The sequence below is a fragment of the Bufo gargarizans genome, chromosome 1, assembly GCF_014858855.1.
Source record: "Bufo gargarizans isolate SCDJY-AF-19 chromosome 1, ASM1485885v1, whole genome shotgun sequence".
NCBI classification, from domain to species: domain Eukaryota; kingdom Metazoa; phylum Chordata; class Amphibia; order Anura; family Bufonidae; genus Bufo; species Bufo gargarizans.
Genome location: NC_058080.1, coordinates 230,120,086 through 230,133,904, shown reverse-complemented (window position 1 = coordinate 230,133,904; position 13,819 = coordinate 230,120,086). Strand labels below are relative to the sequence as shown.

Below are 13,819 nucleotides of genomic sequence, written 5' to 3'. Positions count from 1 at the left end.
ATTAGACTTGGAAATACACAGTAGCGGGTGTGTGTGAAGTTATTCTGAATGACCCAATGTGCACCTTGAATATTATATACCCTTTTAGGGATAGATTTCAAATAGCTCTGATATAGCAGAAACCACTAAATTATGAAATTGCTAAATTGGGAATTGTACTTCAACCCAGAACAAAAAATGTGCTTTGACGGACACTAAATAACTTTCCCAGCTACAACAGGACAGCGGTAACGAGAGATTTAGCGGGATATAAATTTGAGGCCTAGTATTTAGGCGCTGGGTGACAGGTATGGGTTTAGTGACAGAATTAGACTTGGAAATACACAGTAGCGGGTGTGTGTGAAGTTATTCTGAATGACCCTATGTGCACCTTCAATATGATCTACCCTTTTAGGGATAGATTTCAAATAGCTCTGATATAGCAGAAACCACTAAATTATGAAATTGCTAAATTGGGAATTGTATTTCAACCCAGAACAAAAAATGTGCTTTGACGGACACTAAATAACTTTCCCAGCTACAACAGGACAGCGGTAACGAGAGATTTAGCAGGATATAAATTTGAGGCCTAGTATTTAGGCGCTGGGTGACAGGTATGGGTTTAGTGACAGAATTAGACTTGAAAATACACAGTAGCGGGTGTGTGTGAAGTTATTCTGAATGACCCAATGTGCACCTTGAATATTATATACCCTTTTAGGGATAGATTTCAAATAGCTCTGATATAGCAGAAACCACTAAATTATGAAATTGCTAAATTGGGAATTGTACTTCAACCCAGAACAAAAAATGTGCTTTGACGGACACTAAATAACTTTCCCAGCTACAACAGGACAGCGGTAACGAGAGATTTAGCAGGATATAAATTTGAGGCCTAGTATTTAGGCGCTGGGTGACAGGTATGGGTTTAGTGACAGAATTAGACTTGAAAATACACAGTAGCGGGTGTGTGTGTAGTTATTCTGAATGACCCAATGTGCACCTTGAATATTATATACCCTTTTAGGGATAGATTTCAAATAGCTCTGATATAGCAGAAACCACTAAATTATGAAATTGCTAAATTGGGAATTGTACTTCAACCCAGAACAAAAAATGTGCTTTGACGGACACTAAATAACTTTCCCAGCTACAACAGGACAGCGGTAACGAGAGATTTAGCGGGATATAAATTTGAGGCCTAGTATTTAGGCGCTGGGTGACCGGTATGGATTTAGTGACAGAATTAGACTGGGATATGGCCAAAAAATAACCACACTATTGCTGGTTAAATGCACTTGGTGACGGGCGCAGCTTGCCCCTGATGTAGTATATGGCCAAAAAATGAACAGACTATTGCTGGTTAAATGCACTTGGTGTCACAGCTTGACCAACCACACTACTGAGGGTTAAATGCACTTGGTGACGGGCGCAGCTTGCCCCTGATGTAGTATATGGCCAAAAAATAAACAGACTATTGCTGGTTAAATGCACTTGGTGTGACAGCTTCACCCTGATGTAGGCTTTAGCCAGAAAACAACCACACCATTGAGGGTTAAATGCACTTGGTGACAGGCGCAGCTTGCCCCTGATTTTGTATATGGCCAAAAAATGAACAGACTATTGCTGGTTAAATGCACTTGGTGTGACAGCTTCACCCTGATGTAGGCTTTAGCCAAAAAACAACCACACCATTGAGGGTTAAATGCACTTGGTGACAGGCGCAGCTTGCCCCTGATTTTGTATATGGCCAAAAAATGAACAGACTATTGCTGGTTAAATGCACTTGGTGTGACAGCTTCACCCTGATGTAGGCTTTAGCCAAAAAACAACCACACCATTGAGGGTTAAATGCACTTGGTGACAGGCGCAGCTTGCCCCTGATTTTGTATATGGCCAAAAAATGAACAGACTATTGCTGGTTAAATGCACTTGGTGTGACAGCTTCACCCTGATGTAGGCTTTAGCCAAAAAACAACCACACCATTGAGGGTTAAATGCACTTGGTGACAGGCGCAGCTTGCCCCTGATTTTGTATATGGCCAAAAAATGAACAGACTATTGCTGGTTAAATGCACTTGGTGTGACAGCTTCACCCTGATGTAGGCTTTAGCCAAAAAACAACCACACCATTGAGGGTTAAATGCACTTGGTCGCAGCTTGTGCTGGCGCACCACAAGACACAAAATGGCCGCCGATCACCCCAGAAAAATGTGACTGACAAACGGTCTGGGCAGCCTAAAAACAGTGAGCAATTGAGGATCAGCAGCTCAATGATCCACAGCTGCAGATCGATCAGTTAATCAAGTCCTTTGGAGGAGTTAATCTGCCTAATCTCGCCCTACTGTCGCAGCCGCAACCTCTCCCTACGCTAATCAGAGCAGAGTGACGGGCGGCGCTATGTGACTCCAGCTTAAATAGAGGCTGGGTCACATGGTGCTCTGGCCAATCACAGCCATGCCAATAGTAGGCATGGCTGTGATGGCCTCTTGGGGCAAGTAGTATGACGCTTGTTGATTGGCTGCTTTGCAGCCTTTCAAAAAGCGCCAAGAAAGCGTCACAAAAGCGCCAAGAAAGCGACGAACACCGAACCCGAACCCGGACTTTTACGAAAATGTCCGGGTTCGGGTCCGTGTCACGGACACCCCAAAATTCGGTACGAACCCGAACTATACAGTTCGAGTTCGCTCATCCCTAATAACAAGTGCTACACTATAAGTGCGAGATACTTGGCAAATCGTTTTGTACAAAATTATTTGAGCCCGTCTGCCGAGCGTCAAGGCGATCTCTGTTAGACGGGTTCCTACGCTAAATTCTACCTGTTAGGTGCCATGTCCTTTAAGATGCTGTGGCAGCCATGCTGGTTCAGTATGCCTTCAATTTTGAATAAATCCCCAACAGTGTCACCAGCAAAGCACCCCCACACCATCACACCTCCTCCTCCATGCTTCACGGTGGGAACAAGGCATGTAGAGTCCATCCATTCACCTTTTCTGCATCGGACAAAGACACAGTGGTTGGAACCAAAGATCTCAAATTTGGACTCATCAGACCAAAGCACAGATTTCCACTGGTCTAATGTCCATTCCTTGTGTTCTTTAGCCCAAACAAGTCTCTTCTGCTTGTTGCTTGTCCTTAGCAGTGGTTTCCTAGCAGATATTCTACCATGAAGGCCTGATTCACACAGTCTCCTCTTAACAGTTGTTCTAGAGATGTGTCTGCTGCTAGAACTCTGTGTGGCATTGACCTGGTCTCTAATCTGAGCTGCTGTTAACCTGCGATTTCTGAGGCTGGTGACTCGGATGAACTTATCCTCCGCAGCAGAGGTGACTCTTGGTCTTCCTTTCCTGGGGCGGTCCGCATGTGAGCCAGTTTCTTTGTAGCGCTTGATGGTTTTTGTGACTGCACTTGGGGACACTTTCAAAGTTTTCCCAATTTTTCAGACTGACTGACCTTCATTTCTTAAAGTAATGATGGCCACTCGTTTTTCTTTACTTAGCTGCTTTTTTCTTGCCATAATACAAATTCTAACAGTCTATTCAGTAGGACTATCAGCTGTGTATCCACCTGACTTCTCCACAACACAACTGATGGTCCCAACCCCATTTATAAGGCAAGAAATCCCACTTATTAAACCTGACAGGGCACACCTGTGAAGTGAAAACCATTTCAGGTGACTACCTCTTGAAGTTCATCAAGAGAATGCCAAGAATGTGCAAAGCAGTAATCAAAGCAAAAGGTGACTACTTTGAAGAACCTAGAATATGACATATTTTCAGTTGTTTCAATTTTTTTTGTTATGTATACAATTCCACATGTGTTAATTCATAGTTTTGATGCCTTCAGTGTGAATCTACAATTTTCATAGTCATGAAAATAAAGAAAACTTTGAATGAGAAGGTGTGTCCAAACTTTTGGTCTGTACTGTACGTACACTGTTTTAGGGTGCAGCCTCGGTAACCATCCACCATATCACCACCTACCCCATCCCAAACACTCCGTCATTTCCCGATAGTCCTCCTGGCGCTCCAGAATTACACTCCTTTTTTCTTTTTTACTGCCCATACATTTTTTCTCTTTTCCCTCTTGTTCATGCAGAGGCACAATGACTAGATTAATGATGTTATTCAAGTTGTATGGGCTTGTCACTGTACCATTCACAAAGTTCTCTATTAACTAGACTGTACCACCACCAACACCACCAAAGGCTCATCTGGTGATATCAGTTAACGCTCTCCTTGACATCTCCAACATTGTTAATGGACATCATTTCTACTTAGCGTGAACTGACTTTCATCAGTGAACAGCAATGAAGCCCACTAGTCCCTCGTCCAGTGTAGATGCTCCCTGACCCATGTAAGACGATGATGGAGCCTGTGGTCATGTACCCTTGCAGTTCGTCTTGGTCACGTGATGTAAAAATGTGAACAGCATGATGAGGAGGACTGTTTAAATATCAATTCTAATTGAAATTTATTGGGGCGATTCATGGATCAAACACGCAAATTTTGCAGTTTAGCTCCTTGTTAAAGAACAGCAAGTTGTGCAAAAAGTACTGAAACATTGAACAGTTAGACATGTGTATTAAAAATTTACAGAAGGTCACATTAAGTTCACCTGCAAAGGTTAGAGTGCAATTTATGTTCGGCCTGAAATTTCACTACTTTGTGAGTAGTGCATGTGTAAACTTCTGCATGAATGCACGTTTTTGGTGCAAATAATTGTTTTGATGCATTATATAAACTAATTCCTGTTTGTTACAAAATTACCTAAAGGTAAACATGGTTGTCAACAGTCAGTCAGAGTAACCTGCACTCATCAGGTTGTCTGCTTTTAGGAAATATATTGGATAGGTTTTGGGAATTCACTTACTTTGCAAGAACTGTAATCCCTGCATGTTATAGGTTGCAACTTTTTTAAATTTCCAGCTTAAAATCACATTTTTGATCTTTTCAATTCTGGGAATTTTATGAAGCTATGCTAATGTACAATACATTTAAGCCTAAGTGGTATGTATGAACTCTGCACTTGTTGAATGTTTATTGTGTGTAAGAGGTGTGATCCATATAACTTTCTGACCCACTAATTACTATAAACTTTTATGCAAATGTTATGGAAAATTACACTTTGACACAAAGTTGCATGAAGGTGACTGTGTGTATAAAGTGCTGAGTGGCATATTGACAATATGCTGGATATCTACTTTCATACAGTATACACGTATTGGGGAATTATTATTATGTTTTTGTAATTTAGGTTTTATTTTGTACATGTAAAAACGGTGAAAATTTTCCTGGCTATCAGAGCAGCAAAAAGGTAGCGAAAAGGTTAAAGTGAGAGCGACATATATGGTATGGCTATGGGTAAATATATGACTGCTGGTGGTATCAAATTAAATTAATTTAGAATCCATTTTCTCATCGCTATAAATGAATAATATTTACCTATTTTATTATACTTTCCTTTTTCTTTTCCTTCTAAAGCATTTCTTTTTAGATGCAACATTCGCCCTTCCTATGACAAAGTTTGTTTCCATTTTTTGTGTAATTTTACAGGTGCCTTTGCATGCAAAATGGTCCCATTTGTCCAGTCTACAGCCATTGTCACAGAGATCCTCACAATGACATGCATTGCCATAGAAAGGCATCAGGGAATCATACATCCTTTAAAGATGAAATGGCAGTACACTGATAGAAGAGCTTTTACAATGCTAGGTAAGCAATGTAATGTAAATGTATTAATAAATTGTGACATGTTATAGTTCTGGTGTTTGCTCTCTGTACTGGTCAAACTTTTTTCTTCCAAATTATTAGATAAGCAGGGTTATCACCAATTGGGTTGAGGGCAAAGCCACTGGGCCAGATAGGGTAACGAATGAATTCTTTAAACGTCTACAGAAAGACCTGATACCCTGCCTCTAAGGAACATCTCTCAGAAGGAAACCAAGTTAGGAACTGGACTAAAAAAAGGACCTAAAAGTACTTACCGGTACCTCACAAATTCCACAGCATCACTCTGGTTCTCCCAGCCAGGCTCTATTTACTTAGCTGCAGTGGTGACGACATGACGACAACAAGTGACTAACACAAACACTCACTTGCCTCAGTGGTGCATCCAACAGGACATTGATTGTCTGCAGCAGTTACATGTTGTCGACATGGAGAACCAGAGCGGCAGTGCGGGATCTGTGAGTTAAATACCTACCTGTTTATTATTTCAAGTGGATCGCAGAGATTTCCTGGTCTCCTCCTGAAACCGGACTAATTCACAGAAATACCATTCAAAGATCTTAGCAAAATTATATACTAAAACATCAGTCGCACACAGTATTAGATTGGTCAAAATGCCCATCGGATAAGTGTAGAGGAGCAGATGTCATAGCAATGAATGCAGAAAAGGCATTTCACAATCTGGTATGGTCATGGCTATATGAAGTCCTAGAAAATAATAAGATTTGTGAAACGTTTTTACAATTTTAAAATTGTATGATGTCAGGGTAGCTTGGGATCTGTACTCCTTTTGCCTTTCATTGCTGCCGGAAGTGGTGTACATAGAGAAGTAAGGGCCCCATAGCAGGGATCAAACCAGGCCCGCCACACAGGACAGAAGGGTTTCTACTAAACCCTTTTCAATGACCCTTGGGCCATTTTCCTGCTACCTCATTTGCTAAAGGTTTTTCCTTCAGAGGGTAGAGTCCTGACCACGTTTTCACCTCTAGTAGAAGAGAAGATAACCCAAATAAGACTGGGTCCTCTCTTGCCCTGGGCCCCATAGCAGTCACATGGTCTGCCGCTATGGTAGTTAAGCCTCTGGCTGCCGGCATCGAGATTTGTTGTCTGAATTCAGTTTATTTTCTGCTTCCTGCGTTTGGTTTTTTGTTTTGTCGCTGGCTATCGTGCTTAGGTTTATATTGCTGATCAGGGTCAGATTCTGTTAGTGTTTTTTTTTTTTATGTTTACCTTGATTCATCTCTATCTCTATCTTCAATTTGCTTCATTGCCGACTTCCATTTCCCTCATCCATTTTCCATCATCATTCAGTTTTTGTAATCTATCAGTGAGCTTACTTCTTTTTGCTTGCTGTTCACTAGTATTGATACAGCCTTTAATATATATATATTTTTGACCATATGGTTGTTATCCAATTTGGCCCTACTGTAAGACTTATGGTATATGAGCACTAGGAGACGCAGTTAGTACCTTGGAAAGATGACAACCAGCATCATTGTAGTTACTTAATTGGTTTTATACTTAGTTCACTAAGTTTTGTTTAGTACCCGCCTCAAAGGCTCCTGTCATCAGCTGCCTTTCCAAGGTGCAGCATTAGCTAACATATGTGAAAAAGTGGAGGTGTGTATTAAATAGTCATCTGATTCTGGGTTTGGCCAGCTATTATCCAATGTGTATGCTTAAAGGGGTTGTCACACTTCAGTAAGTGGTGTTTATCATGTAGAGAAAGTTAATACAAGCCACTTACTAATATATTGTTATTATCCATATTGCTTCCTTTGCTGGCTGAATTCATTTCATTCATTTTTTCATCACATTATACACTGCTCGTTTCCATGGTTACAACTACCCTGCAATTCTGCAGCAGAGGCTGTGCTTGTGCACTATTGGAAAAAGTTCTGGCCTCTATGGTGGCTGGGATTGTGGGAGAGTGCATAGGGCATCACTTTTTCCTATAGTGTGCAAGCACGACCAACGTTGCTGGATTGCAGGGTGGTTGTAACCATGGAAACGAGCAGTGTATAATATGATGGAAAAATGAATCAAGCCATTAAAGGAGGCAATATGGATAATCACAATACATTAGTAAGTGCCTTGTATTACCTTTCTCTAGATGATAAATGCTATTTGCTGAAGTGATACAACTCCTTTCTGTCATCAGAATTTAGGCCTATAAGCTAAACATATGGCGAGGTCCCTACTAATACACAGAATCCTAAAGTGACCTTATCAAATGCGCCTGTGGCTCTATAATCATATAAAAAAGCGAATGCGCACTTCGCATAACGAGGCCGCTGCCAGGAGTCCCCGCGTGTGCCCACTAGGTATAACCTGATGCGCCCGTGCGATCTGGCTGAGGAGGCGTCTCTAATGAAAGGGAGGGCGGCGATTTCAATTCAGAGGGCGGTGCTGGGCACCGAAAGTAGATGGCTGCAGCTGGGCACCCTGCATCGTGAGACGTCCCCTTGGACACATTTTGACGTGAGTGACAGGTTATATAAACCTGTTTTATATGATTATAGAGGTGAGGGTCTCATTTAGTTACCTATCCTCCTTCCCTCTCTGATCAGAGTGAATGGTCTGATTGAGAAAGTCAAACAAGACATTTTGCTTTGCTAGAAGTCCAAACAATTGAGGAAGCTAAAGAGTCATAACAGGAAGAATACATGGAGTGACTTCAAAAAATTATATCCAGAAAGGAACCACACTTTTTTGTAGAAATAAAAAAGCTATAGAATATTATCATACAGGCTTTTAATAAGTGATAAAAAAAGATTGTGTGTCTCCATAATAGTTGACTTCAGTACACAAAAAGTCCCCAGCATGAATAAAATTATATTTATAGAGAATGTTTTAATAGTAAAAGTCAAACCCCTTCAAACCCCTTGTTTTAGTAAATGAATCTAAAAATGTTCATCACAGAATACTTGCGTACAGTACACAAATTAGGTCAAATTTCTAATTTTGTAATGTCTTTATTTCAGGTTTTGTATGGCTAACAGCAGCACTTGTTGGTATTCCACTATGGAAAGTACAAAAACTGGAGGTAATACATATTGTAATATTTCAAAATGGGTAGGTTCACACAAGGCAGATTTGTTGTAGAAATGTCTGTCAATGAGAATCTGCTTTGTGAATGAGGATTGTGTTTGCAGCAAGTGTATGGATTTTTACAAATCCCATTCAGATGTATGACTAACATTTATTTCATTTCACTATTGGGTCTTACAAACTTTAGTATGCAATGGTGTATCATCCATGATGATGCAAGGTGAGAATTTTGGTCTCATGTGGAACCCTTCCTAGACAACAGGAAGCTGCATATTGGTAGATTAGCAGTTCATGCCTATACATTTCCATCTCCAAGTAGACAAGTGTGGGGTGCAGTTATACCCCAGGCAGAACAAATGCCTTGAAGTACTTCTGTATGGCAGCTTTAGTGATAAGACAAAAATGATATGGCAACGTTTTAACTTCAAAGTTTTTTATTTTTTTAATCAAGTCAGGAAATGTTAATTTTGATAATATATGTGACATAGAAATATTTTTCTAGCTCTCTGAAACATACTGTCATGTTCTGGGGTCGGAAGAACCCCTGAACATATCATAAGTGTACAGAAAACAGACAAACAGATCCAGAGTAGGCCAAAAGGAATGTTTTATTAAACAAACAAACAGACACAAACCTAATTAGACTAAGGCTACTTTCACACTAGCGTTCGGGTGTCCGCTCATGAGCTCCGTTTGAAGGGGCTCACGAGCGGACCCGAACGCAGCCGTCCAGCCCTGATGCAGTCTGAATGGAGCGGATCCGCTCAGACTGCATCAGTCTGGCGGCGTTCAGCCTCCGCTCCGCTCGCCTCCGCACGGACAGGCGGACAGCTGAACGCTGCTTGCAGCGTTCGGGTGTCCGCCTGGCCGTGCGGAGGCGTGCGGATCCGTCCAGACTTACAATGTAAGTCAATGGGGACGGATCCGTTTGAAGATGCCACAATATGGCTCAATCTTCAAGCGGATCCGTCCCCCATTGACTTTACATTGAAAGTCTGGACGGATCCGTCCCAGGCTATTTTCACACTTAGCTTTTTTTTGCTAATATAATGCAGACGGATCCGTTCTGAACGGAGCCTCCGTCTGCATTAATATGATCGGATCCGTTCAGAACGGATCCGATCGAACGCTAGTGTGAAAGTAGCCTAAGTCAATGGGGACGGATCCGTTTGAAGATGCCACAATATGGCTCAATCTTCAGGCGGATCCGTCCCCCATTGACTTTACATTGAAAGTCTGGACGGATCCGTCCGAGGCTATTTTCACACTTAGCTTTTTTTTGGCATTTTAATGCAGACGGATCCGTTCTGAACGGAGCCTCCGTCTGCATTAATATGATCGGATCCGTTCAGAACGGATCTGATCGAACGCCAGTGTGAAAGTAGCCTAAAGAAGCCAGGAAGGAACCACAGATAAGAAGGATAGCAGATTACATAGCTGAGCAAGCTGTTACGGATCAGGTGGATAAGTGGTAAAAGTGACCACTGTGCCAAGTGACCGGTTTGACTTAAGCACAAATGGTAAGGGTGTTATTCTAGTTCTCCCCTAGTTTTCACCCTTTAATCCCTTTACAGGGATCTGCTGTTCGTCACAGGGAGCAACCGGACTGCTACCTCCTGGGATGGTCCCGGTCACTTAGCAGCTGACCTGCAAGGAACAGTTGCTGGTGCAAGACATCGGCGGTCCAGGCAAAACATAAAACCAGAAACATAGGACACTGTTCAGTCATAGATGAGCCACATTGTCAGGAACTCATGCGGAACTGGATGCAAGGAGCATGGTGCTCACTGATAGGAACTGGGCAGACCAGTACGTGCAGACAACATAGAAACATGCCTGGGATCCATGCGGAACTAGGTGCATGGCAGTCACAGATGAATATATACAAAACATGAAGACATAGCAACATGCCTGGAACCCATGCAGAAGTGGGTGCATGGGGGTAAGAGAAGAGAATACAAAATATGAAGGCATAGTACCATGCCTGTATCCTATGCGAAACTGGGTTCATGGTGGTCATAGATGAACATACAAAACACAAAGACATAGTAACTAGGGTTGAGCGAACCCGAACTGTAAAGTTCGGGTTCGTTCCGAACTTTATGGTGTTCGGCACCCGAACCCGAACATTTCAGTAAAGGTTCGGGTTCGGTGTTCAGGTAATATTAATATACCATCAGATCAGAGTTTTCTCCAATCCGATGGTATATTTTAACTTGAAGCGTCCCTATCACCATGGGAACACCTCTATGTTAGAATATACTATCGGATTTGAGTTAGATCGTGAAAACTCAGATCTGACAGTATATTCTAACACAGAGGCGTTCCCATAGTGATGGGGACGCTTCAAGTTAGAATATACTGAGAACTGTGTACACAACTGCCCCCTGCTGCCTGGCAGCACCTGATCTCTAACAGGGGTCTGTGATCCGCACAATTAACTCCTCAGGTGCCGCACCTGAGGGGTTAATTGTGGAGATCTCAACCCCCTGTAAGAGATCGGGTGCTGCCAGGCAGCAGGGGCCAGACCCCCCTCCCTCCCCAGTATTAAAGTCATTGGTGGCCAGTGCGGCCCCCCACCCACCGCATATTAAATTTATTGGTGTCAGTGCGGCCTCCCCTCTCCCCCCCCTAATTAAAATCATTGGTTAACAACCCCCCCATCATTGGTGGCAGCGGAGCGGCAGTTCCGATCGGAGTCCCAGTTTAATTGCTGGGGCTCCGATCGGTTACCATGGCAGCCAGGACGCTACTGCAGTCCTGGCTGCCATGGTTACTTAGCACTTTTAGCAGCATTATACTTACATGCGCTGTCTGTGGCCAGCCGGCGCTCCTCCTACTGGTAAGTGAAAGGTCTGTGCGGCTCATTGCTTATAGCACAGACCTTTCACTTACCAGTAGGAGGAGTGCCGGCAAGCCACAGACAGCGCACGTAAGTATAATGCTGCTAAAAGTTCTAAGTACCATGGCAGCCAGGACTGCAGTAGCGTCCTGGCTGCTATGGTAACCGATCAGAGCCCCGAGGGTGGGGCACCTGAGGGTTTAATTGTGCGGATCACAGCCCCCTGTAAGAGATCGGGTGCTGCCAGGAAGCAGGGGGCAGTTATGTACACAGTTCTTAGTATATTCTAACTTGAAGCGTCCCCATCACCATGGGAACACCTCTGTGTTAGAATATACTGTCGGATCTGAGTTTTCATGATAGTGAAAACTCAGATCTGAAAAAGCTAATACTATTGTAGCGGAGAGCTGATATTCCACAGCCAATCTCCACCTAAGATCCCAGTGAGGCTCAGGAACAAGTATCATAAATCCATAGAGTAGTAATTCCAGCAGGCAAAATAATCCAATAATATCCCAACAGCAATCCCAATGACTGGACGACACACAGCATCAGGAGCAGAACTAACTTTATTTGGACATAGCACACACTAAACCCCCCAACAGCCTTATTTACATACAATGGGGCACATAGATGACCATGGTACAAGGAAGGGTGGGGACAGACAATAGCAAGGGCTGATGGGAGATGGAGGAGGGACAGAACAGCTAGATTACTGGTCTCCCAGTGTCCCTGAGACAACACCCTGCTGGGAAAACAACGGGACAGGAAAAAAAGGGGGAGGGGAGGAGGCACAGAAAAGCAATGCATCCAACACAGTAAACATTACAGTTTACAATACATAGCCATACAATCAACCGAATGTCGTCCTACATGATCCAAACAGGCCAGGCTAAATACAATCCGCTACACTGCTCCCCCTTGCCCACAAGCCGGCATACACAGTCTGATCCAGCACGGATCGGCTTGGGGATGTCCGGGGTGCTCACGGATCATTTCTCCAAATCAGTTTGTCTCGACAACCCGTCAGCGTTTCCATTTTGTTTGCCCGGGCGGTACTGAATATTAAAGTCAAAAGGCTGCAGCGCCAAACTCCAGCGCAGCAGCCTGGCATTGTCCCCAGCCACCCGGTTCAGCCATACTAACGGGTTGTGATCCGTGAGCAGGGAAAAAGCCTGTCCATATAAATACGGCTGTAACTTCTTTAGGGCCCACACCACAGCCAGGCATTCCTTCTTGATGGCGGCGTAGCTTACTTCTCTGGGTAACAGTTTGCGACTGATATAAGCCACGGAGTGTTCTCCGCTATCGGCCCCAACTTGGCTCAGTACTGCCCCCAATCCAAACATAGAAGCGTCTGTGTGAACAAGAAAATGTTTAGTTGGATTGGGAGCTGCCAAGACAGGGGCATTAATAAGTGCATTTTTCAGATGTTGGAAGGCCTGCTCACACTCCGGGGTCCAGGTTACTTGGCGAGGAAGGTTCTTACGGCTCAGGTCAGTAAGGGGTTTGGCCAGGGCGCTATAATTGGGGACAAACTTTCTGTAATATCCTGCTGTCCTTAGAAATGCCAACCCCTGAGTCTTAGTCCTAGGAGTAGGCCATTGGGCTACAGCCTCTACTTTGGCTGGTTCTGGCTTCTGTTTCCCACAACCCACTCGATGGCCCAGGTACTGTACCTCGGGCCATTCCTACACTGCATTTGGCCGGTTTCAACGTCAAACCGGCCTCCCTAATCCTGTCTAGAACCGCTCCTATATGGGTTAAGTGCTCCTGCCAGGTATTGCTAAAAATTGCAATATCGTCGAGGTAGGCACAGGTGTAGTCCTGGAACCCATCTAGAAGTCGGTCCACCATCCGCTGGAACGTAGCCGGAGCATTTTTCATCCCAAATGGCATAACCTTAAAGTGGTATAGGCCGAATGGGGTGACAAAGGCTGACTTAGGGATGGCGTCCGGAGCCAGGGGTATCTGCCAGTACCCCTTACACAGATCAATAGTAGTGAGGTATTGGCCTCTGGCCATCTGGTCTAGCAGTTCATCTATCCTGGGCATCGGATAAGCGTCTGATACAGTCTTTTCATTCAACCTCCGGTAGTCTACGCAGAAGCGGGTCGTACCGTCCCGCTTTGGTACGAGGACTACCGGAGATGCCCAGGGGCTGTCTGAGGGCTCAATCACCCCCAGCTGGAGCATATTGTCGATCTCCTTACGCATA

At 43.7% G+C, this 13,819-nt stretch overlaps 1 protein-coding gene across 1 annotated transcript in view; it reads left to right on the top strand.

The window, feature by feature from the left end:
* Nucleotides 1-13,819, top strand: part of QRFPR (pyroglutamylated RFamide peptide receptor) — a 144,449-nt gene that overhangs the window by 86,002 nt on the left and 44,628 nt on the right. The window contains exons 2-3 of the mRNA XM_044277462.1: nt 5,535-5,693; nt 8,693-8,754. Coding sequence (XP_044133397.1) covers nt 5,535-5,693; nt 8,693-8,754 — 221 coding nt within the window. The remainder of the gene's footprint in view (nt 1-5,534; nt 5,694-8,692; nt 8,755-13,819) is intronic.